At 35.2% G+C, this 24,352-nt stretch overlaps 1 protein-coding gene across 11 annotated transcripts in view; it reads right to left on the bottom strand.

Annotated features, from left to right (window-relative positions):
* Positions 1–24,352, bottom strand: part of C2CD5 (C2 calcium dependent domain containing 5) — a 62,071-nt gene that overhangs the window by 23,214 nt on the left and 14,505 nt on the right. For 7 of the 11 annotated variants that reach the window (XR_010622549.1, XR_010622548.1, XM_065742451.1 and 4 more), the window contains exons 8-11: positions 23,450–23,644; positions 20,998–21,083; positions 15,359–15,467; positions 1,383–1,497 (exon numbers count right to left, since the gene is read on the bottom strand). Coding sequence is in view for 9 of the 11 variants with exons in the window: in XM_065742451.1 (XP_065598523.1) it covers positions 1,383–1,497; positions 15,359–15,467; positions 20,998–21,083; positions 23,450–23,644 (505 nt within the window). In the remaining 2 variants the exon portion in view is untranslated. The remainder of the gene's footprint in view (positions 1–1,382; positions 1,498–15,358; positions 15,468–20,997; positions 21,084–23,449; positions 23,645–24,352) is intronic. The other 4 variants (XM_065742450.1, XM_065742449.1, XM_065742448.1 and 1 more) reach the window with 1 other exon arrangement.

The following is a 24,352-nucleotide window of genomic DNA, read 5'->3' on the forward strand; positions in this document are numbered from 1 at the left end:
AAAGAAATATTTAACAAATTAAAGAGCGTAACTGTTTCCCAAAGTGAACTGGAAGCTGAGAGTTCATCACCTTGCAGATATTTACTCTCAAAATGAAGTTACAATACAACATGGACAAGGATGCTTCTTGGAAGATAGTAAGGAGCAGAACTACCAACAACTACCATCATAGTACGTACATGTAAAGTAACCGACCAGATTCCTGGTCCAGCAGAGTTAAAAGCTCTCAGAAACACAGAGAATGGTCACAAAGCCTTTAGCATTTCTGAATTTGTTAAACATGAAACAAACTTATAACACCTAAAGGTACTTAAAGTACTATGATGGAAAAATATGGAGAACAGCTTTCCTACATTTTCTAGAATGACATATTTGCCTTCTTTATTTGTCATTTCTTTTTCCAGAATCATTTTTTATACACCATATCTAGCAGACCAGTACTACAGACAGAGCTCTGCTCTTTAACTATGGAATAAATATGAATTGACAACTAAGTACAGAAACTCTATAATAAACATTAAACTACATTAAGTTTCTAAAGGAAAGGAAAGGAAAGTATTAAATGAGCTAATAACAAACTGCCTAACTCTGTATAGTCTTACCCCATTCATACTTGAAGTTAAATAAAAATAAATTTATGTATTAATGCTGTAACGAGATGAACTCTAAGTCATTTCTCCCCATCTCCAGACTTCTCACGGATTATTTCTAAGCCATAAAATACACAAGATTAGCATTTCTTAGTCAAGAGCAATTCAGCGAGACACCAGAGACCTGAGTAGGACACATGCCTGGGGAACTGATTGCTTTCTAAAACTGGATTTCAGAAAGACTACTGCTCAGCTGCTATTTAACATATGCAAAAATAACAGCATGCATTTTTTAGAAAGAAATGCAATACAAATATTTATACCTCAAGTGTTCTTATGCATTAGGCAGCATCTCTTCCTTTAATATACCTTTAATACTTTTCTAGTAAAGAACTTGTGTCTCATGTTGGAAGTTTACCATTAAAGAACCAGTTTGCCACTTATACATCAAGTAATTAGGTTTAGAAAACTTCAAAGAAATCAATGCTACTAGTACAAAATCAAACATGCAAATTGAAAATTAAAAAAGCATCAATAAGAACAATAATATTCATTAGAAAATAAATGAAAACCCAGTGAAAGCCCAAAACAAAATGTATTCACAAAAAGGAAATCTGATAGACTATTTAACTTTTTAAGCTAAATTCTGAAACTTAAAGAAGTTATTTCAACATGTTCTCCAAAGTAGGCCTAGTAGACAGAGACAACAACTGTGTGGAAACAGTTCACTATCTGTAATCCATTGAAAAATACATCGATTTTTCTGTGTCATTTTGAAAAATCATGATTTACCAAATGCTAGTTGATTCACTGTAGCCCACTACAGCATGACAACCCAATGCCTTGGCATGGGATTTTATTTCTTGTCTGATTTCTGCCCACCACGCATCTCGTGTCTCTGGTTCATCTGAAAGACAAAGTACAAATCAGTTCACTATTCCGCACTACGTCAACACAGAAGTCTCATGCAATTAATCTCAAAGGTTGAAATTTACATATTCAAGTGCTTTATCTGACAACTTTCTATTTCCCAGCTGTCACACTACAAGTATTGAGCAAACGTCAGCAGGGCTGTGCCATTAATGTTCTTCTTTATCAGCCATGGAACTGGTTCTGACAAATTACTGCATTCTTGTTGTGGTCCACATGACGCTGAAGTATTGGAGATACTGTTCCAGTCTCTACCTTCTCTAAAGTCATACTATCAGTTTCCAACTATTTAGGAATAGCATCTAATTTCCAACAAAGCCTCAAAGATCTTCTACAACATGGAAAAACAACTACTACTACTAATAAAACAGTATTTAGAGTAATACATCGATATTCACCTGACATCTTTGAAATAACCTGAACAATTTCTTCTACTGCAAGCAGAAGTACTGCTCACCAGTTTTTAAAAAGCTTTTGTTCAAGGTTGAATCACTAGTCAAACACAGTGCTTTGCAGCTCTTGGTTCACTGTTTCTAACTTATAAAAACAGTATGAATTTTAAACTACTTTTAAATTAACAACATGAAGAGCAACAAGAAGTGTGTTGACTATATACTTGCCAACATCTTTTTTGCTTCAGTATCTTGGTGACCGCATGAATTCTTCTATCTAATCCTTATTGTCTCTGGGATGTATTTTAAATATTAAAGTATATCCTAACTCCCTTTAATGAAAACTATGTCAAAAAGCAAAAGAGAAGTACTACTAGAGTAAGTTCACACGGTTCATTTATTATGACTGTTCAGAAACAAGTTTCCCAAAGCTAAAGCTCTACACTTGCAAACTTTTTACGTATGAAGTAAAATACTACAGTTTAGAACTGAGTTTTATCAAGTGCTGCTTCTTTCAAAATGGAAAACTATGTTAACTGTCGATAAATAAAACAAGGGAGAAAACAATATCAAACAGTAGGCACTCGGGTACTACAAAAGGATCTGAACAGATAGGTTCTTCCACAATTTCTCTGGAATCAATTGTGTTTGGCATGGATACAAACTAAACCTGACAATCATTGGGAACCACTTTTGCACTTTTGGTGCTATCAGGAATACAAATTAAGTAAATACAGTGTATGATAATTCCATATCATACACTAAGTTCTTTGACAACATGATGAACAAAAATGGAAGATGCAGATATACAGATATTTTGAAACCTACTGAAACAAAAACATTGTACAGCAAGATGCATTCATCCCTGATTTCACCTTAGCTTTTAATTCAGAACTTGGCTTTCAGCTTTCTAAAATAGACTAATGGTCATTTTTTAATAATTAAAAAGCAAGCACAGAGGTTTGCATTAAGTAAGTTAGATATTCAACCATATCTATTTTCAGATGTTACTGCTTATGTACTCATAGTATTGTACTAACAGCAGGCTAGGGTGTGCAGAATCAAGTTCATCCATTTGCTTTAAGAAGCATATGCTAATAACAACAAAAAACTACAGTGATCATGGAATACTTTCCTAAGAACTGAGACAAAAATATACACACAAGAACATAAAACAGACTAAGGATTTTCATAAACTGCTACGCTCTTCCAGCATGTTGCACGCTAGCTGAGTTTACCTTCAGCAGGTCTCAATACATTCCTAGGAGAACCTCTAGGCACTGTACTGTGCCATTCCTCAGAGTGAAACCAGTGTTGAAAGACTTCTGATGACTGGAAAATCAAGCGCTCAAGACTGAGATAGCTGAAGTATCTGCTATAAGGTAGGTAAGTCTCACATTTTTCAGCTTTCAAGAGCTGAGTTGTGCAGAAGCAGCCCATCACATCACAGCACTGGACTTACCAAGTTCATCGTTGATAACCACACATAAAGCATCTTCTTTTGCATGTGTATTTCTGTACCTGAACACAGGCTGCCCTGGCTGCCACCAGCTGACAGCAGAATTACTATGTAACCAGAGGAATCTTGGAAACACATTTTAAGGCAAAGGTTACAATGTCAGACAAAACACAGTAAGCTACAGGAAGATGTGAGACCACAAATAAATTTGTTACATGTCATCACTAATTCTTCCTGGTAGGACAGAAGTGGATCTACAGAGACATTTCTTCTTCTCCATCCAATCACAGACAGGAAGTTTGCTTTTTAATGTGTTTCCCTCCATAAGAAAAAGGTTTAACTAAGTAGAGGAAGTGGGAGCACTGACCATACAAGACACTTCTTGCTCAATTAGCCTTGATCACAGGCTGCTGGCTATAAGCACTGATGGAATAGCCACTGACATCTTTGTGATTCACAGAAAAACCTGCAATGGAGATGTAACTGGTCTGTTGCAATCTTTTTCCAGACATAAAGACTTAGGCAAAGGAAAGTTAATTTTATTACTATTGTCAGTTTTCTCTTCACATCCTCAGGAACCATTTGGCAAGTACTGCTAGTGACCTCTCTGTGACAAAAAGTGCAAATGAAATGTTGTGATGAAGGGGTTGAAAGTGAGGAACAGGTGAAGCAATGGGATGAACAAATGAGACATTGTGGAGTAAAGAACAAGATTACAAGCAAGAAGATGATATTAAAAAGGAATATGGACACAGGAAAAACTGAAACAATGAAATGCTGAAACAGAAACTCTCAAAGGGTACAGAAATGGCTGAGTGAGAAGTGACGGGTCCCAACCTCTGCTACAAACACATAACTATCCTCCACAGGAAATTTAGCATTTAAATCAAAGTTCAGAACACATTTTTAAGAGAGTTAACACAATTTTCTCACCTAGCCTATCTACAAGAATGCCTAGCATAATGGCAAGTGTGTACTGTTGTAAGGTTGCTCAACACTATGCCTTGCTCAAGCAACATTTAACACTTTACTCTTAAGGATCTATTCACCATAAGAATTAACAAAACAATTAAACTAGAGTATGTACTGGATGTACTGGATCATTTTGAATCATTTTCCAGTCATTGTCTTCATTGCTCACAGGATCAGTTTCAATATCTTTCAAAAAAAAAAAAAAAAATCCAACAAATTCTCATTGTGAATGTTTACAATTTTTATTAAGGTCATGCATAAACAAGTGCTTGTAAGTAGAAGACCCAGCCTCCTTTAAGACATTCAGCTGAATCACTATATTTTCCCTTCCAGAAAGGGAATAATATATATCAGTATATTAATACTGTACATCCACACACAATTTACATGAACTTACCTTTGCATATTAAAATACAAAATGATTGTCTACAGTTAAGATCAAACACTATGACATTGCAGTAATAAATTGATACAAAACACTGAATGCAGTGCAATGTGTAGCATTCAAATTCTTCTGACAGATATTTTCACAAGCAGCCTTGTTTGACACAAGCCACACAATTTCACATGGGGATGCCGTTGTAGCATTTACAAGTTTAGTAAAGCTAAGGATTTACATAAACAATTAGAGGAGTTAGGGAAGCAGGATGGCATGTGTCCAGCACACTCCGTATGAGTGTCTGTTGTTGTTTTTCACTAAGGCAAAAGCTTAAGAGCTAAGGGTTTGCAAAGCAGATTCAGCAGACAGTAGCCAGAAACGGTGGGTATTTTGGCGCATGCTTGGATCAGGTGACAGTACAGACTGAAAACTATGGCAGCTCACTGAAATGGTTACAGAAAGTAATGGCCCTGGATTCTAGGTGGAAGCAAAAAGGCAAGCATACATAGCACTCAATCACAAGCTTTTCTAGCAAATCCATCAAGTAGTTTATAGCAAGGTTTATCTAAACTCCAAACAAGGAAGTCAGCAAAAATTACACTGCTATTATGTACTCTTTATTGGAAAACAAAGACTCAATATTGACCTGCTTTCATTAATGTGTCAAAATTGGCATGATATTTATAACAAAGCGGAAGCAAAGCATACTGTTTCTAGAGTTGAAGACTTGAGAAACAATGTCGCAAACAGAACAGCTTTCTATAAAAATCGTGCCAACTCAAACCCTCTCCAGCTGAAACTTTTCCAAATTTATTTTACAGCTTCAGTAACTACAAACATTGCCTTCATTTGGTGCCCCAAATGTTCTTTCGGTCCATAAACTACCTATTTCTTTCCTTCAAGACATAGGATTGATTTCTTTCACTGAAGGTGTTTTCTGATTCTCAAGAAGCAACATCTTTCCAAAGTTATTTGTTAAGAGGTTGTCTTCAAGAATTTGCCAGAATTTGCACTGCGCTAGGTCCCTACAAATCTTTTAAACAAGAGTAGTCTACACAAGAGTTACTGCATTAAAGCTGAATCCTAAAAGATCCTGATAAAAACTCTTAAGTAGGAACTGTATGGTTCATTTCAACGTATCCTAAGACTTCATACTGAAATTCAGTGGATATTTACGTTTACATGCAGCATTCCAAAATGAGGAGGACAATCACACTGGAGAGTTCTATCAACCTACAAGTGATTCACTGTCCCTGCACCTCGAAAAACAGCAACAAAGACAGCAAATTTAAACTCTGAATCTTTCACTAAGTTATAATCCACGCTCTTCTCAGGAGGCCTCAATCTTAATAACCTCAAACAGCGGGAATGGGCACAGCTACTGTGCTTTTATACTGCAAACAGAGTGTCCTTATCCTCTTATTCTCAAATCTTCTCTATTAAAACCTATTAATCAGCTTATATGTGTGTGTGGGGGGGGGGGGGGGCGAAGTTGCTTCCTTTGTTTTCCTTGCGTGAGATTGTTTTTTTTGGAGGGGCAGTCCTTTTCTTCCCTTTTCTTTTCAGAAATATTTTTGTTAAGTTTACAAGCAACTTCCCTGGAGTCTTACCCCCTTGCAAGCCTAATCTGATATTTGCTGGCTCTCCCACATACGGTATTTCCTATAACGTTTCTAAACTATTTAACAGTAAGAGTACAAAGAGCTTCTTGCCTGTAAACCTTAAAACAGAAAACCTGGGTAACAAACAACTAAGCCTACAACAGATGAAGACTAACCTGAAACCTTCCAAAGATTCTCAAAGCCACTTGATGCTTTTTTCCCCTCCTCTTTAAACTGCTCCCTATGTTTATCTTCGAGACAAAGATGGGAAAATAAAAACTGCTTTTTATAATTCAGAAACCAAAGGAAACAGGTTATTGTGATTTATCGCCTGAAAACTAAGATGCAAAAAGCAGTGCACACGTGTTACTGAAGAGAAATGGTGTGCTTACTCCTACAAAACTTAGAACTACAGAGGAAACATCCAAGCTAGAGAACAGCACTGTGTCAGTGCTTTCCTGGTGCATGAAATGAGGTCAGAAAGCATGTACCTCATTTCTCAAGCCCAAACGCTGAGTGAGAAAAAACATACTTTAAGTGCTGATGTTGAAGGAATTCATCAATTACCGAAGGATAATTATCAATTATCTAGGATTAAAACTGCATCCAGCCTTCACACATTTGCAGCACGAGGTATTTCAGCTGGCTGATTGAACACAAAACTATTCCCTCGCAGGGCTAGTTTTCTTCTATCAGGTTAGTCAGACCAAGAGATACACTCTGCAAGAGACCATGGTCACCACAAGACTGCAGGGCCACATGGCAGAAAAAGTGCAGAAAAGCAGGACTGCTCCTTTCAGCGACAGCTCACCACTGAAATGTGTGAGATTTAATAAAGATACACTTCTAGATAGATAAGCAGCCAAGTTTCTCTTAGCAACATTCCCACCACAACTCCTGAATATTCTTTATTCCAAATTCCATTGAAAACCCCACATTGCTGCCAAAATACTGGAAAATACTGTTTTTTTCTTACAAAGGGGAAAAAAAAAAAGGAGTTGCTTTAAGTATAAAACAGAATTAATTGTCTCAGTAACTTGGGGCTTCGAGTACCTCCTGTAAAATGAAAGGCTGAGAGATCTGGGACCATTCAGCCTAGAGAAGGCTGAAAGGGGAATCTCCTCACTGTTTATAAATACCTCAAGTGTGGGAGTCAAATAAATGTGGTCAGGCTCTTTTCACTGGAGCCATGACAGGACAAAGGGCAATGGGTAAAAACTGAGAAACAGGAAATTCCATACAGGGAATGAATTAGGAAAACTTCTTTACTGTGGAGAGTGACAGAGTGCTGGAACACTGCCCTGAGAGGTGGTGGAATCTCCTTCTCTGGAGATATTCAAGACCCATGTGGATGCTTTCCTGTGTAACCTACCATAGGGAACTTGTTTTAGTAGAGGGGTTGGACTCTACAGAGGTCCCTTTCAGCCGCTACTGCATAATTCTGTAATTTCTGTTTCTTTAATACACGTGAATGTATTTGTAATTTAGGAAGGAACCCATGGAATTATACTTCCATACTGAAATTCTAAAATGGACTGAAGCATTTTAACTGTCTCACCCTTAAAAGACAATCGTAAGAATCCTAATTCAGAAGCCTTGGAACCCTGCCTTACCTTCCCATCAGCTAATTCTCTTAAATTCATAAACAAAATTACATTCTTGACATTCCCAGCCTTGGAACATCCCTAATTTGTTCCTAATCTCAAACAAATAATCCGTGGAGCACTTTAAACACTCATAGCTGAAGATCAGCCAAGTCCCCATTGTTCTGCACTTTATTAGTCACACGCTGCAAGCTGTGTGACTGATCCTCAGAACAAACAAGCAAGAATTACTTGGACAGGTCACAGCATAATTTAACATTTTCTAGACTTCACACATCATCTTTGAGGGAAGAATTTTCCATACAGGTTCAACCAATTCTGCATTATATGCAGAGCTATAAAGTTTATAGACAATGCAACTTTTCTTTTTAATGGTAGGTGAAGTTCTTAAATGCTTAATACATGATGCAAAAGAGTATTTTTTCTTTTTTCTTTAAGTTGTCATACCATCAAACTGGCAATAGTAATTGTGTTTAAAGAAAAAGGAAATTATCATGTAATACAACTAAAAACCAAAAAGATATTGCATTTGAAAACTAAAAAAAACCTACTGGTTTTCTATGTACATACTACAAATTAAACCTAAAATTAAACGATTATTAAGATAACTCTTAAAAATAAAGGTTTAATCCTCACCATATTTCTGTAGCACTATAAGGTTTGAAAATGCTATTCAGGCATAATAAAATGTTAAATACTGTAACTAATTTTCCTCCAGAAAATATAAGTCTGTCAGGCCTAATTGTGTCATTCTAGCTTTTAGTTATAATCTCCATCAGTCATTCATTCTGTAACACTGAAGTCCTTATGGCTGTGCACAAGGTTCCTCTAGTAACAAAACGAGGACACTAAGTACCATATAGGAATGTTTCAATTGATCTATTACAGTAACAAGGACAGTCTTTGCTGAGCTGCTTGGTAATAAAGACACTCTTCATTTTAATTCTACCTGTTGCTTTGTCATTTAGGTACAGTAAATGTAACATTTTAAAATACCAGCAATCTTCAAAGGACATCTTGAAATGATGGAACTGTGAGTCAAAGCAGGAGGTACTCTGCTGTAAACTGAGTGGTTTTTTAAAAACCACTCAGTGTCTACTGAATAACTAGTATCACAAAATGAACTGTGGGTATGTTTTTAAGTCTTCAACAAGTCCAACTACCTAGAAACTTAAAATAAGCAAGAACGTTATTTTATCTAATACAGTCACTGAAAGAAACATACAGAACTTCAAAGAAAACAAGAGATGAATCATTCAACAAACACAGATGTTCACAGACAAGGCTGCCACTTTCTGGCTGACTGCCATGCAGACAGTTTACCTCACTGTACAACTGCAGAAATAATGACATTATTTGGCAGAAATTCATACTGCTTCTATTTCCTATTCACTGTTTACACTTCTCATGCTTTCTATGTTACATACACAGATCTTCTATATCCTGCACTCCTATAGTTCCACAACCACATTTCTGTTTTTTGCTAGACAAACTAGCAGAAGAACCCTCTTTAAATTTCCGGATCCAAGAAGTCCTTCCTACAGAACTTCAGCAAGACTGCATGGAGACAAAATAACTCAGAAGTTACAAAAAATGCTGAAAATATTTCTGCAAAGGATCTAAGATTTCACTGTCTAATTTGTAGTTTAACGAGAAAAAAAAATTCTTTTTTTATTATTATTAGAAGCATGGTGTACTGAAGACCTCAGTATTCCAACTAAGAAGGAAGAGCTGTTGTGCCTAATTCAACTCAGAAAATGGATATTATCCATTAACATTTACTCACCACTGTTCCTATAATCCTCATAAGGTCTGTTAGAACTTGTGTAATCTGCAACACACATTCCAGCTTCCTAAAACTCTGTCAGCATTTTACAAATACAAGTTTGTCTGTTGTTTTGTAATATCTAGGAAGGTGTCATTTCAGCTAGCATAGTTCTAGTTTTATTCTAATATATCTTGAACAAAGTAAGAAACTGCACAACTATGTCTTTCCAACCTCAGAGTGGCACAGCATAAGGCTGACCAAACCTCATCACAAACCATGAAGGAAAACCATGATATGAAGATAATGGTTTTAGTCAAACCTCAGATTTTGAAATTAGAACAAGTGATCTGCAACAATTTTCTTCAAGACCGTGGCGCTCTCTCCCACATACTACCAGTTCAAACTGTAGTGGTGTAAAAGGCAACAGCTGCATTGAAGTGTGTGTGCAACAAAAAGTCTATGTTGACTCTCACATCATTAGCCAAATTTCAGAGAGATTTTTAGATTAACTAAAACAATCTAAATAGCAGTACTCAGTATTAGGGCAAAGATTCCTAAAACAAGGATTTTAAATGTAAACTTCGTTAATATATGAATCTTTAACAGAATATATGAATGGTATTCTACACTCACTGATATAATGATGAACCTTTGTTCAATTACATAGACATCAGCCCAAAACACTCTAAATGAAAAATCACATGCAGTTCCAAAGGAAATTATTTCCTTAATTTAAGGGTGCATCTACTTCAAAAGAGAACATTCAAAAAAACATTCACATCAATCAAAAAAACCATTTGGAAATACTGCTCTGAAATAAACATTTCAGAGCAAAAAAGCAGATTAACACACATATTAATAAAGAACAAAAAGATAAAGATTAATTCAGATACCATGTACCTTTTATTATTCTTCCCCCATTCAGAAAACCCCCTGACAACTGCTGAAAAATTATTCTGTCTGTACACATTGATGTACAAGTCAACCTAGAAATTCTTCAAGAAAAAGCTAGAGGTCAACCTTAAAATTGTGCTTTTTTTTTTTTATTAGTTCTGAACCATCACTTTAGACTCTAATGAAAACATTCTGTCATCTTCTATTGCATTTTTCCAAGTATGCCACATTATCACTCCAGATAGCAGTATGAAATGTAATCTGCACAGCCACTGTATGTATTTCTGTGACAGAAAAGCATTCAGTTTCAGAATCAAAATATTCTCAATCTTTCCTCTTTCATTTTCTCTTGCAACAGACTAGCACTCTGGACAATTTCACAGTCCAATAAGAAGTCAGGAACATCACACAAGGAGCAGTGACTATTGAACAAGTTTCTTTTACTTACTAAGGAACCTTTCTTCTCTGCATTGAACCTCAAAAAAAAACTAACAATGATCCACCCTTCTGGACCTAGAACTCCTCTCATGCTTTTATATTTACAATAAATCTGTAGAATCCTTTTTTGGAACACCACAGAAATGTAATCCAGTACTGCCTTTGTTCCTATGAATTTACTCTCCTGCCTCTCTACATTTACACTGCAGATTCATCTTCACCATCGCCTTTTCCTCACTTCACCAATATTTAACAATTACATCATTTAACTGTACACAACTTGTAGTTTTTTAAGAAGTGTCTTTTCCCTTCACCAAATTCAAGTCAGTCCTTACTTCCACATTTGGTTTTCAATTATGCTCAAAGCTGCTTTTTTTTCATGAAACATTGCTGTATCTTACACAATGAAACAAATTACCACCAGCAAAGAAAGAAAAGGAATATCCTTCCATGTTCTTTAGTGTCTGTACACAGTTCACTGATACGCTTAAGTGAAGCCTGAGCAGTTTCAAAAAGCAAAAAAATTTTAGCCTACTTATGGTTGTGGTTACAACTTGCTAACAAGAATGTAATGTAAATGCACAGTACTGTTTTCCTTAACCTTTAGAAGTCTCTTCTCTCCTTTCAGCCAAAGCAACAAGAGTCTTAGCAAGAAATGTCTAGAAGAGGGAGACGAACAGAAATCTTTAATTTCTCAACAGTGGCAGATTTACACAACATATTTGTTATTTCAGGCTACGACAGAGTTAAAGTATGTAATCTGAACTCTACTACAATATCTACTGCCCACTGCACATCACATGTAACACTTGATCTACTGTATTCCTTTGCTCTTCTTGTTCAACAACATCCCTGCCAAGAAAAAACCAACAAATGTGAATATAACTTGCTCAGTGCCTGACCAGTTAAGATAAATCAAGACTGTTTAGTAGAGCTGCTGACATATACCAACAGAAATACAGACAGTTCTGGCTCTCAGGAAAGTATTAATTCTCAAATTAGTGCTTGATTTAGGCTTCTCTATTAGAGAATTTCTGCATAACCAACATCTCTGGGTATAAATGCATATAACAGACATATGTCTTCAATTCATGCTACTTTTTGAAATGAATTAATGACCAGCTTGCCCTTCGTTTCATAGGCTTTCATTACTGGATCACTTTCTAGCCTAGTTTAATGCAGTTTAGTGTCAGTACATAATGAATTTACTCCATTATTCTAATAAAATTTCCATTATAACATGAAACACCTTGAATAAGGCTATGTTACACCAATAATCCATCTGGAAATTTCATAACATTATTTTCATATGGAAATTAAAAATCAATTTAAAAGATTCTATTCTATAACAATAATAAATAAATAAATAAAACAGGCCAAAAAAAGGCATAAAACCTCCTAATTCTGATGTTTCTGAACACTTAATGTGAGAAGAAACAAGGACACAAAAATTAGCCGTGGTTTCACATACTACCTGTAATTGAACTATCTGTAAAATGAAAAGCGTGTATAGATAATTAAAATAAAGTTTAGAGTATGACTATGTGCAATTTCCAAGGACACAATAAAGATGTGCAACGGAGCAGTTCAGTCACAGGAAGGCAAGTTTGATTCCGGGGACAAACAAACCCCCGCTGAAGTCACCTTTCTGCCTTTTTACTGTGTCAGTTTAAAAAACACCGATGTTTGGCAGGCTTCACTGTCTTGGATATTACGAGCACAGAAGTTATACATCTGGGGATGCTTAAGAAAGGAGATTGTTTTTATTTCTCCCTGTAAGAGGCCAGTACTTTATATATCTTTTATGTAGATTGCACCATAACTCATTCATTTTCTCTGCAGCTATATAAAGACGTTACACACTTTGACCCCTAAAACAGTATAAAAAGTAGAACACTGGGGCCTTTTACATTAAGTTTTGAAGAGATTTAAAAGTTTAAATAATTCTGCTGTAAAACTTGCAAGATAATTGTACCATATAATACAAGACTTAGGACAGAACCAGCACATTCCGGACTACATACTACCCTCTCTGTAGAGACTGTCTTCTTAGTCTATTTTTCTTGCTTTCAACCTACATTATGTCTAATATTTGGAAAAAACATGTTCATTATTTCCTAAAATTAACAGAAGTACAGCCATTATTGAAGAAAGTGCAAGATCATGCAAAATAAAACAAAACAACGACAAAAAAATCACATTTGACATGATCCCAACTGTGTAAAATCAGAATCCATTCTCTTTGCCTAGCTTGTTTTCTAGACACAAGGCTTTTCAGATTAGTATTATATTAATCTTAGGAATACTATTTTATACTAAAGCAATGTTTTGCAATTTTAAAGAAAGCCTTTAACAACATTAAAACAAGACACTGAGGCATGTCACCGTTAAACAGATTTAAATTTGAATCATTAACCTAATCAATATCCTACAGCATTTCTAAGAACTTCACTGAGCTGCCATAATTTCTGTCAGCGTATGTAGTACTGAATGACTAATAAAATACCTGAATTGAAACTATTCCAGTCTAGCAGTTTGTATGATCTTGTGTTACCCATAATTCCGACAAAGGCTGAGTTCAAAACAGCAAATTAGTAGATCAGTTATAGGAGCAGAACAGTGAAAAGAAAAAAAACTACCAACAAGAACACAATTGACAACATCATTCCACAGGAACTGGAAAGACACAGACAGCAGAGTTAATAAGAGGCTGAAATAGAAAGGGAATAAAGGAGCATGCTATAGCAATCTAGCACTAGGCGTGATCAAAGTGTACAATAAATAGCAATTATTGTGTAACTGGTATGTTCTCAAACAACCTCTTTTTTCTTTTTTAATCTTTTTTCCTCTGCTACAATTTCCTGTATATTCACTTGCCACCGTAAGTAATTTAATTAATTTATGAACTCGAATGCTTTATATGACCATCTGTACATCAGATCTTTTTCTACTTTTTCACTTTCCAACACACTGGCACATCCTTTCACTCTCCCTTTTTAGTTTCCTTTTTTTTTTTTGCAATATACTGAGTTTGAAGTATTGTGTACGCTATATACACTGGTCAGGAGCAATCCAAAAATCACAAAAAAAAACCCTTTAGGTTGCAAAAAGTCACTTAAATGTGTCTATTTTATATTCTTATCCTGCTTCCAGTTTGTTTTTTCTTTTTCATTTTCATTTTGTCTCATCATACAGTAAACTTCACATGTAAGCAATTGGCATCATATAGGTAATCTGTGTATGATATAGATGTTATATCTGTATCATACGTCAAAATACAGAAGCTTGAGACAAATTCGTATCAAAAAAGAACAAATTATACATTGACATTACTCCTAATATTCTACTTCATAAATAAAAGCTTACAAAGAGGAAAAAAGAAAAAAGGAACAATATTCTGCACTCAGACGTTTTAAAAAATTCTTAAAGCAGTTAACTTGAACTCAAATCAAGTCTGGGATTTTATTTCATATTATCAGTTTAATCCAGCAACAATCTTCCTGCTTCAAAAATTACCTGCCTTGAAGGAAAGGAGAGAGATTTCTGGTTTTTTGTTTGTTTGTTTGTTTGGTTTTAATTATTATTTGACAAAGATGCATTTGCACAAACTTTATGTTCTATTACTCCTGGTCAGTGCATGCAAAATTACCACAGGTACTACTGTATTCTCTCATCTGTCTGCATTTTAAGTGTACTGATTAACTCCAACTTTTTATAGAGCATCTCTGCTCGTCTCAATAAATATAACATCAAAAGTATTCAGAGTCACTTAATGTTGATTTCAGAATTAGTACATGCAAAATACACGTTCCATTACTGGAATTCCCAGGTAAATACTAAACAAAAATATTAAAAAATTGTTCTGCATATGTTTGTAAGTGAGGATATAACACTCTAAAGGTTTACCAACTAAGGTTAAAATCATATTGAGCTGGAATGCAGAGATTAGTCCTGAAGGATTTAAAAGAGCTAAAAATTAGAAAACAATTATAGGTATATATAAGTACTTCATCTAATTTTTGTTCGATAGGAAATCTTGCATCATACTTTAATATTCTGAAGTAGCCAAAGAATAATTAAAGTCTCAATAATTCAAAGACAGTTCTGGGTGCAAAGGTACTGGATGCCACATACTTCAGAATTTCATTAACTTGAGAGATTTCTCACCAGAGACAAACCCTCTGAATGCCTATTATTTTTCAAGCTTTAATTATTGCCCTATATGGTTAGAATATATTTGTATTAATAAAAACACCACTTCATAGTAACATTTTAAAGAAGTACACGCTCATCACGATAGAACTTAGGCAAGATTTATTGTGTCAACGTACCAGGATTGTGAATGCGATCCAAGAGCTTCACGGAACGGGCACTAACAACGCCACCAACGTGGACTAGGAAGCCTGGTGGAAAGGCCGTCAAGGTAAAAAATGGAAATTCCTGTCGTGATTAAAAACAAACATCAGATGACCGTTCATCAATTACTGCTAACTGCCACTAAACATGCAGTGAACTGATCAATGCCCTGAAATACAAATAAAGCAGTTACAGAGGGCCAAACATATCCTTCAGGCTTACTAGGCACTACGTAACCACACACCTTCACATATCAACAAGTATAAGAAAAGCAGTTATTCTAAAAATGTAAAAATACTTTTCCCCCATAGAGTTGCATCCTAACACAGTGTAATTAGTACTAAAAGCTTTACATATTTGAGCTAACAAAGCTTTTATTGGTCTGCCTTTAAGAAGGCAGCTAAGCAACACAATTTTATTAGCTGATAAACAGTAAAGGATTATTTTTCTCCATTTTCCTGGGCTTACTGCTATAACCGAATGCAGTTTGATCCTGAAGCACAGGGTAAAGCTAACTTCAGTTCTGTAAGAACAGTGAATATCTTAGTACAGGATGACACATGTACAAATATATTAGCAGATTCTCCTGCGAGTGTCATAAGCTCTAAAAAAAAAAAAAAAAACTTTATCTTCTGGAATAAAGCGTATATGAAATACAACTAAGTTCTCAAACCCAGGAAATTCACTTCCAATTTCATTTGCATAAATGAGATTAACAAATTCATAATTGAAATCAGCAATTAATCAGTTTCAGCAACAGTTTGGAAATACTAGTACAAGAGGCCGGTAAGAGAAAATAGCTATTTTTTATTACATACGTGACAAAATCCTTCATATTCAAATGTGGTGAACCCAAAAACGGGAAGATTTTATTTTCTACATTATTACACATACTATAGCATATTTATGGGGGGAAAGGTGACCGGTTAGTATTCAGCAATTCTCAGCAAAGAGGCAAAAATACAAAGAAAAACCATGCAACTGTGTTTTTTGTAGTGATGACTGGTTAAACAGATAAAATAAACAATGTAATTGTATATGAGAGAAAGTACAGTACAGATTCCTTTCTCACATACTCGAAGCACTTGCAACAGTACAGTGCAACTGAGCTTCCACCTGAACAGTGTACGTGCTGCAAATGAAATGAGGATCGTGGTTCTTCCAGCAATACATGGCATGAAATGACCTTTTGAGCAAAAGCCCAAGGCAACTTTTAAAATGGCCACTTCAGGATTATTAACAGCCATATGAAGTTTATTAGAACTCTTACAAATTCTTAAAAGGTCCTACAAACTACATTTTTTTCCCCTGCATTTTCCCTTCTACTACAGAATTTCAAAATTGAGGCAGATTTTGACATCAGTAATAATAATATTGACAACCACAAGCAGGAAAAATAAAAAAAGGCATTAAAAAGTAGGAAGATTTTACAACAGGAATCTGCAAACCTGCTTGGCTAACTTGTGCTCAGGAGCACCAACGGATGTCTACAGAGGGCTACAGAAAAGATTCCACCTGAAGGTTTCACCAGATCTTGAAGTGCTCTGCAGGTAATCAGAGTAGCCAAAGGCCCTGACCACAACACAATCTACTTCTTTCCTGTACAGCTTTATGCAAAAAAAAAAAAGTACAAATCCCAGTACAGCTTCATCAACTATTCAGTGATTCACAATAAAGTAATATTTTTTTCTTCTGTGTAATTCTATGACAACCATTATATGTAACTTAATAATATAAAAAAATACATATATACAGCAAAGACACATTTGCTGTGTCCCCTGAATAGTTATCCTGCATTACTAATGTTAGAATTAATAACTAGCTTTCTTAGAACTGTACAAACTGATTATAGAAAGTTCAGTGCACGCTATCTGTATGAAATATGCATATATTCACACTTAAACTATGCTTAGTGTATGTAGTGAACAGAGCAAGTGTTTTCACTCTGTGCTCTAAAGTACAAGGAAATAAAATGCTTTTTAATCAATGTCAATTCAGAAGTTACTTTACATGTTTTCGTAAGACTTTATTCTGCAAGCAATTTTAACATGTTTAGACACCCAGCCTGCTTAGTTTACAAACTAGGAATAAATACTAGCATCATTTTGTCTCAGACAGTATACCCAGATGCATTCATAATTGAGAGCCTAGTATGCTAAAATTATGTCCTAATTAAGCCTATGTCCTCTCAATTAATTTCACCCACAAACAACTCTAAAGAACTCACTGAAGCACTCAAACATGCTCTTACTCCAACAACAGCATGTCTCATTTCTTCTGATGCACGTAGAACCCTGTCACTCGCTACAATGGCCTTTTATTCTTGTTTCTTCCTTAAGCTCTCTCAAAAGGGTCTCTTTATTATCGTAGTACTCAATGTAACACAAGACCCAGCCCCAGCTACATGTGGTGATATGTAATACTTTATGAAGTTTAAAGGCACACTGGTTGCACGGAAAACAGATTCCCTATGAACCAAATGCCATAGCTGCGTATTACAGATTTCCTCCTTCCTGTACTTTGCAATGGACCTTTAAAATAAGGTAGCATGAAGACAAAATCTTCCCATGTTTGTCAATTTATTTTCCAAGCTACAACTGAAGACAATTATTTTTACCAACACTAAATAGTAAATTAGGTGCAGGACTCGATGATCCTTGTGGGTCTCTTCCAACTCAGCATATGCTATGATTCTAATTGACTACATCATTTCTCAGTTATTGACTGAGTGGACTCTGAAAAAAAGCAGCTCATTGATTTAATCCTTGCAACTAGATTGAGATTTTATAGCCAGTGTTTGGAGCAAGTTTGATGAGGCTATAATAAAGTCACTGCAATGTTTAATACAGTGCTTTAAAACACCCGCATATATACATACATGTATTGCTAGTACTTAAATTGCATTTTACATACGTTACACACAAAACAATGAAAAAGCACATGAAACAAAGCTACAAACACACACATACATACTGTGGTGCTAGTGCCAGGGAAGCAGTTCTCAGCTTTCTATCCAGCCATTCCCTTATTCCTACCATGGTACCACTCCCCCAGGTATCACTAGTGATGCTGACACAGTCATGGAGCTTCTGGAACCAAGCCAGAGCAGAGACCTCATCCGTACCAAAATACTGTTTATTTTCTGTTTGACTTATCTTATTCTAGCCATGTTTGCTGTGCCTTCTCACCAGAAGGCCAAATAATCTTATAATTCTTATTTCATATGAACTGAGGGGTGACCTGGATAGGAGTAAGAAGTCACTGGAAAGAAAAGTTGCTTAAGTCAGCAGTGCAGCCAAAAGAATCAGAGAGAGAACTGCATTGTAACACAACAGTGATCCAGCAGTGCTCTTCACAGATGAACATCAGTGGACCTCTGTTTTGTCAAGGCAGCAGTAAAGATCTCTCAAGCACTTGCAGAATGCAAATACGGAGGAGTAACAGCATTTGTCCAAGTTGAGTTTCAAAGAGATATAAATCACAATCAAGAGCAGTGCTTGACTGCGTCTATGAAAACACAGGCTATTTTTTGCCTACTGACAGAGGCAATATACATTTCTAGGCAGAAGTACACAGAAAGATAGCTGTGTCATACAGGTAACATCTGCAACCAATGGGGATCCTGTGGACTGCTAAAAATATATTAATGTTAAACAACAGATGTACACATTTTCCATGGCTGGTGCACTTTCCCAGGATAAAAAGAAACAGTTAAGATAATTCTTCTAACAAAATCTCTTCTGGTTTCCAATTCACTTTATTTAACAGACTAATAGATATTTGATTAAAAAAAGCTGACGATACATCAGGTTAAATGAACTGCTTATAACATGCCTTAGCACTGCCATATGCTCAATAATCTTAGCTAAGATTGGAAAGAGCTTACTGTACATTCAACACATGTGGCAATACAATACACATACCAATTTTACTCTTTGCTTAAATGCTACCCTAAATAATCCACACAGGTAACTACAACGCGCTATGTATGTGTGGAATAGTGAAACAGACAAAAAATTCTTGTGCGTGCCAAGAACACTTTGAGCTAAATGCCTCTCCCCATCCTTCTTATTCATTATAAGTAAGCATCAAGTAGAGGGCAAGCACAACAGAGAAGAAATCCAACTTGAAATTATCAGGAAGACAACAGAAGCATTTTTTTGGGGTGTCAATTAATAGTCTGCATGCTTTGGCACATATCGATCATCTTAGAATTAATAACAGACTCAGCAATTTTCCACCTCATTTTATGGTATATCTTCAACTTAGCAGTATACAGGTCTTATAAAAAAAATTGCAAATAATTCACATTCTAGATATATGTTAACTATAAGGTGAGAGAGAGAAAAGGCTCTTTTTAAATTTTTTTTTTTCCTCCAAACTACAGCATTAAAAGCAAAGCTAAGGATTTTTATTTGAAAGAGAAATTATAACTGAAATGTATGAACATGCAAAATATAAATTAAGCTGAAGTAAATCTGATAAATGCTTTGAAACAAGAGAAAGACTAACAAATATACAAAATTCCTGCATAAGCAAGATTCCAAAGAAATATGAAGAAGCCCCACAAAGAAAATCAGAAGACTAGAATTTACTGCTTAGAAATCTTCAATACAAAAATAAAATAAAATAAAATAAAGCTGCAAAGAGTCACACAATGTTGTAGAACATACCCGCCTTCTACAGAACCTATGAGGCGATCCTCTCTTAGCAATGGACAACACAAGAAATGAGAAGAGAATCATCCACTTGACTCAAAATAGCAGCTATTCACTTCTATTTCACAGAGGTGGCTGATATTGTTTTCAACAGCTTACAGAGGTTCTACATAAGTATCTCAGGTGATTATATTTACACATTCTGAGTATTTTTTTTCTCCAGACAGCAGAATATTCCATATTTCTTCCTCATTAATAACACTGCATTTTAGCCATAGCAGAATATACCATAAAAACATACACCTCCCAAGCATTTTTAAATAACTGAAAGGAATTAAAAACACCATTTTTATTTTGCTCTCTATTCAGTATAGATTTGACAGCACATAAGCAAATTGAATCTTCAGTCTTAGAGAGGTTCTTCCAAAACTTGAAAGCCTCTTTTACTTTTGGGAACTGAATTAAGTTATTGTCTTACAAAGGCTACATGCACATCATTTCATATAGTACAAACAAGGCTGAATTATGCAACAATTTTTTTTTTCCAAATGTCACAATTTTCTCAATTAATTAAAGGACTTTCACCTTGTTTGAAGTTATTTCAATGATTCTGACTTTTACTTCTATAAAAATTCAACTAAATATGCAATAGTAAAATATTAAACACACGCATACACCTTATGCTACAACTTTTTTGTAATACCCACTGTAATCACTTGCATGTAACCACTAATGTGCACATGTTGCAATTATTTCCACCACTCTTACAGCTTTAATAATATATTAGAATCCAGGTGAGTTTTTTAATTATTAAGAGTCTATAAAATATTCAACATCTACAGTGAGTTTTCAGACCAAAAAAAAGTGCATCCTTTAAAATAGACAGTAACAGGAAACCTACTAGAAGCTTAATTTTTTCTTTAGTATATCTGAAATGTAAGTATAAAATGCCTTACCCTTTGTTCCAGAGCTGACTGAGTCTGCTGTCTTAAAAGAGTTTTAAATGGCCCCCCTTCTTTTCCAGCACTCCCACTGCCCATTCCTAAAGAGTACCAGTACAAATGACATTTAAAAAATAAATAAAAACATATTACCATTTGTAATCAAACTCTGATTTAAAAACTTATCAAGTTGTGATTGAAAACATACAAACTATTACCTCAAATTTTCAAGAAAAAATGCTGAGCATTGCTGTTTAAGCATTTGGATTCTGTGAGTGGGGCAGGGTAGGAGGGTGGTGGGCTTTTTTATTTATTTTTAAAATGACTAGGAGTGTTTTTAATCACTATAGATTGGGATAAAAAAAATTGTCTGACCTAAGACCTTCTCCTGACGTCAGTCTGAATGAAAAAGGCTTCAAAATACAATGTCTTCGAAGATCTGGGTTTTCACGTCTTTTGTTCAATGTAAAGCTTTAATTTCAGTATAGATCTCCTTCTTACTCTTGCCACAGAAAGCTTCAACATCATTAGAATTTCAGAGTTCTTACCTAAAAAGGGCTGCAAATTTACCATTCACATCATGCTGTTGAACAATTCTGCTAGATTCCTCTGTAGTAAGCTACACCTATCTGCTTGCAAAAAAAAAAAAAACTGCCTTCCAGAGTTTCAGAGTAACCAAATCACCTTTCCTAACCAGTGGGAGGTGACTGAACACTATTTCAGCAGTAGCTGCATATTGCACGAGTGAGACGAAAATTGCAGCGATAACTACAAATCCTTTGAACTGAAATATATGGCAGCTATATTTAAATGCCATGAGATATTCACTCATTTGATTCCATCAGATAAATTTAGTAATACTGCTCAGCATTCCAAACTGCCACACTTATCTGATTACTACATTTTCATACACATAACCTGCAGATCATCGGTAAATAAAAAATAACAAATAAATTCTAATTTTGCATATCATGTGTAATTGTCTTGTTCCTTCTTCTGCATATTTCACTTCCACCTCCAGTCCCTAATTTGGGAACTTCTCTGAAGAGCTGCAAAATGTATCAGATACTTAAGCATTTTTGCCAACAAGGATCTGTTGTCAAGGAACAGTATTCTTTAACTGAGCACTGTGAGATGCAGGTTATATGTATGACTATATCATTTGCTCTACGGTTAGAAATCAAAAAAAGTAAAAAATAAGCACGTACCAAGATTGTGTTTTTCCTACAATAAACACAATACTGGTGAATCAGATTTTCTTGGCAATATTTCATGCCTAAAAATATGCTATCACTGGTATTTATCGTCTCTAAAATCATCAGTGCTAGTAGGACACTGCAATAATATGCACCTAAATTTAGGAAAGGACTAAGAAAAAGGATAAAGAACAAAAAGACATGTCAGGAGCAAGATGAAATACAAACACACTACAGCACAAACGGTTATGAGTGAAGGCAAGATTCTCTTTTACAGTAATACTAACTAATTAAAACACAATTCCCCACTCGGTATCTTTCTCTTGTCATTAAGCATCAAATAAACACAAATGAGACTGTACGTATACATCAAAGTGTAGCTACTTCCTCTAAGAAAATACAGGGAGATCTAGAAATACTGATCTTAATATACATTAACTTCATTTCTAACATTTTCAAAAAATTACCAGGCTCTCATTGCCATTTAAATATGTATACTCTAAGTATATACTACGTATTATATATACACTACATAAAGATTGTAACTGCTAACAAATATTTTTAGCTGTTCTTGGATAAGGAAACAATAAGATTAGTATCTGTATAGTCCCATTAAACAAGTTTTAATTGCTTTCAACTATTTGGTGTTGATCTAAATATCATTCTCAGGGACTATACAATAGTAAATACAGACAAACATAGCATCAACAGTGGCAAAAAAAAATACAAACTAATTGAAATAGATTATATATATAAAAAAAAGGCACTAATATCAACTGTATAATTTAAATGCATGCCAATGGAATGGAAAAAAGTGCAGTACAAATAAAAAGTATGCATGGACTTTGCCTGATGCGCATTAAGAGCAGAGTTGATAGTCATCTGATAGCCTTAATTCCAAAAATTATGAATGAATTAATGAGCAAGTGCTTGTTCCATGCAAAACAGAGGAACAACAAGCTGAAGGGAATGAGAAGGGAAAAAATAAAGTCAATTACTTTAGTCCAATTACCAAAGGAAATTGAGAGGGGAAACGAGGAAGTTCTTTAGCGTGAATTACATGCTTCAAATCCTCCATGGCGTGAAATTCTGAAGCTGTTACAAGCTTCTAGGGCACAGGTGAGAGATGGTATGGGTAGTCATGTAGCCAGCAGTTTTCAGAGGCTAACGAAAACATCGGGTTATAGAAGGCTGTGTGTTAAATGTCCCTGTATCAAATAGCAACAACAATTTCTTAAAATGTTTAAAAGGCCATAATAGATTGATCCTACCAGAAGCAGCCAGAAGCAGCTCTTCAGTGAAAGAAACACTTTTCCTCAGAACAACTGGGCTGACATGGCTAGAGTGTAGAGGGTAAAGGCTAGACCCCGAGAGGAGGAGACAGGACTTTTTAAGATGTGGGGAATCACATGAGAGTGTAGGGGAGCTGGGAAACAGGAAAATCCTAGGTCCCTGGGGGGAAGGTGCTGTGGAGGAAAGTAATAGAGACAAAAAGATGTAGATTCAGAAGATGACTAAAGAAACAGAAAGAAGAAAACAAAATGAAGCATTTTTTTTCCTCCAAATGAACCCACACTCACTGCTAAACTATTCCTCAACATACAAAGAAATGGAATGACAGTACAGCTACACAATATGAACGAGAAGCACATTATCAAAAATCATGAACTGATTAATTTTATTTTTAAATTATCCTGTTCTATTAAAAAGCCTTGATAATCCAATAAAGTATATCCAAAATTTGATGGGTGTTATGGAATAAGGGCTAAGAAACAGATTACTTTCATCACTTTGGTGTATTTCTTTGGAACCTTAATTCCCATTGAATTCTATGGTGCCAACAAGAAAAGGAGTTCCCACCTTTTCAATTTCCTCCAAATATCACATCAAGCAAGACTATCTGGTTAAAATATGCAATGCTTTTCGTCAGCCTAATATTTCTATTAGTTTGCAGTGGTATAAAATAGATCACTACGTAAAGAAGAAATCCAGTTCCAAACCAATACGAGCCTTCTCAGAACTGAGAAAGTCCCCCTTCTATTTAGGGTATATACAGACCAGAATATATAATTCAATCACAGCTGTGTTTTCTCTAAGATATTAGTATAGTAATCTCCTGATCTGGAGCTACTGAAAACTGGACACTTAAGCAGATCCAAGTTTCCATCTACCCC

Source organism: Cyrtonyx montezumae, unplaced genomic scaffold (genome assembly GCF_038088225.1).
Source record: "Cyrtonyx montezumae isolate F1298 unplaced genomic scaffold, pur_monq_1.0 scaffold_3, whole genome shotgun sequence".
NCBI classification, from domain to species: domain Eukaryota; kingdom Metazoa; phylum Chordata; class Aves; order Galliformes; family Odontophoridae; genus Cyrtonyx; species Cyrtonyx montezumae.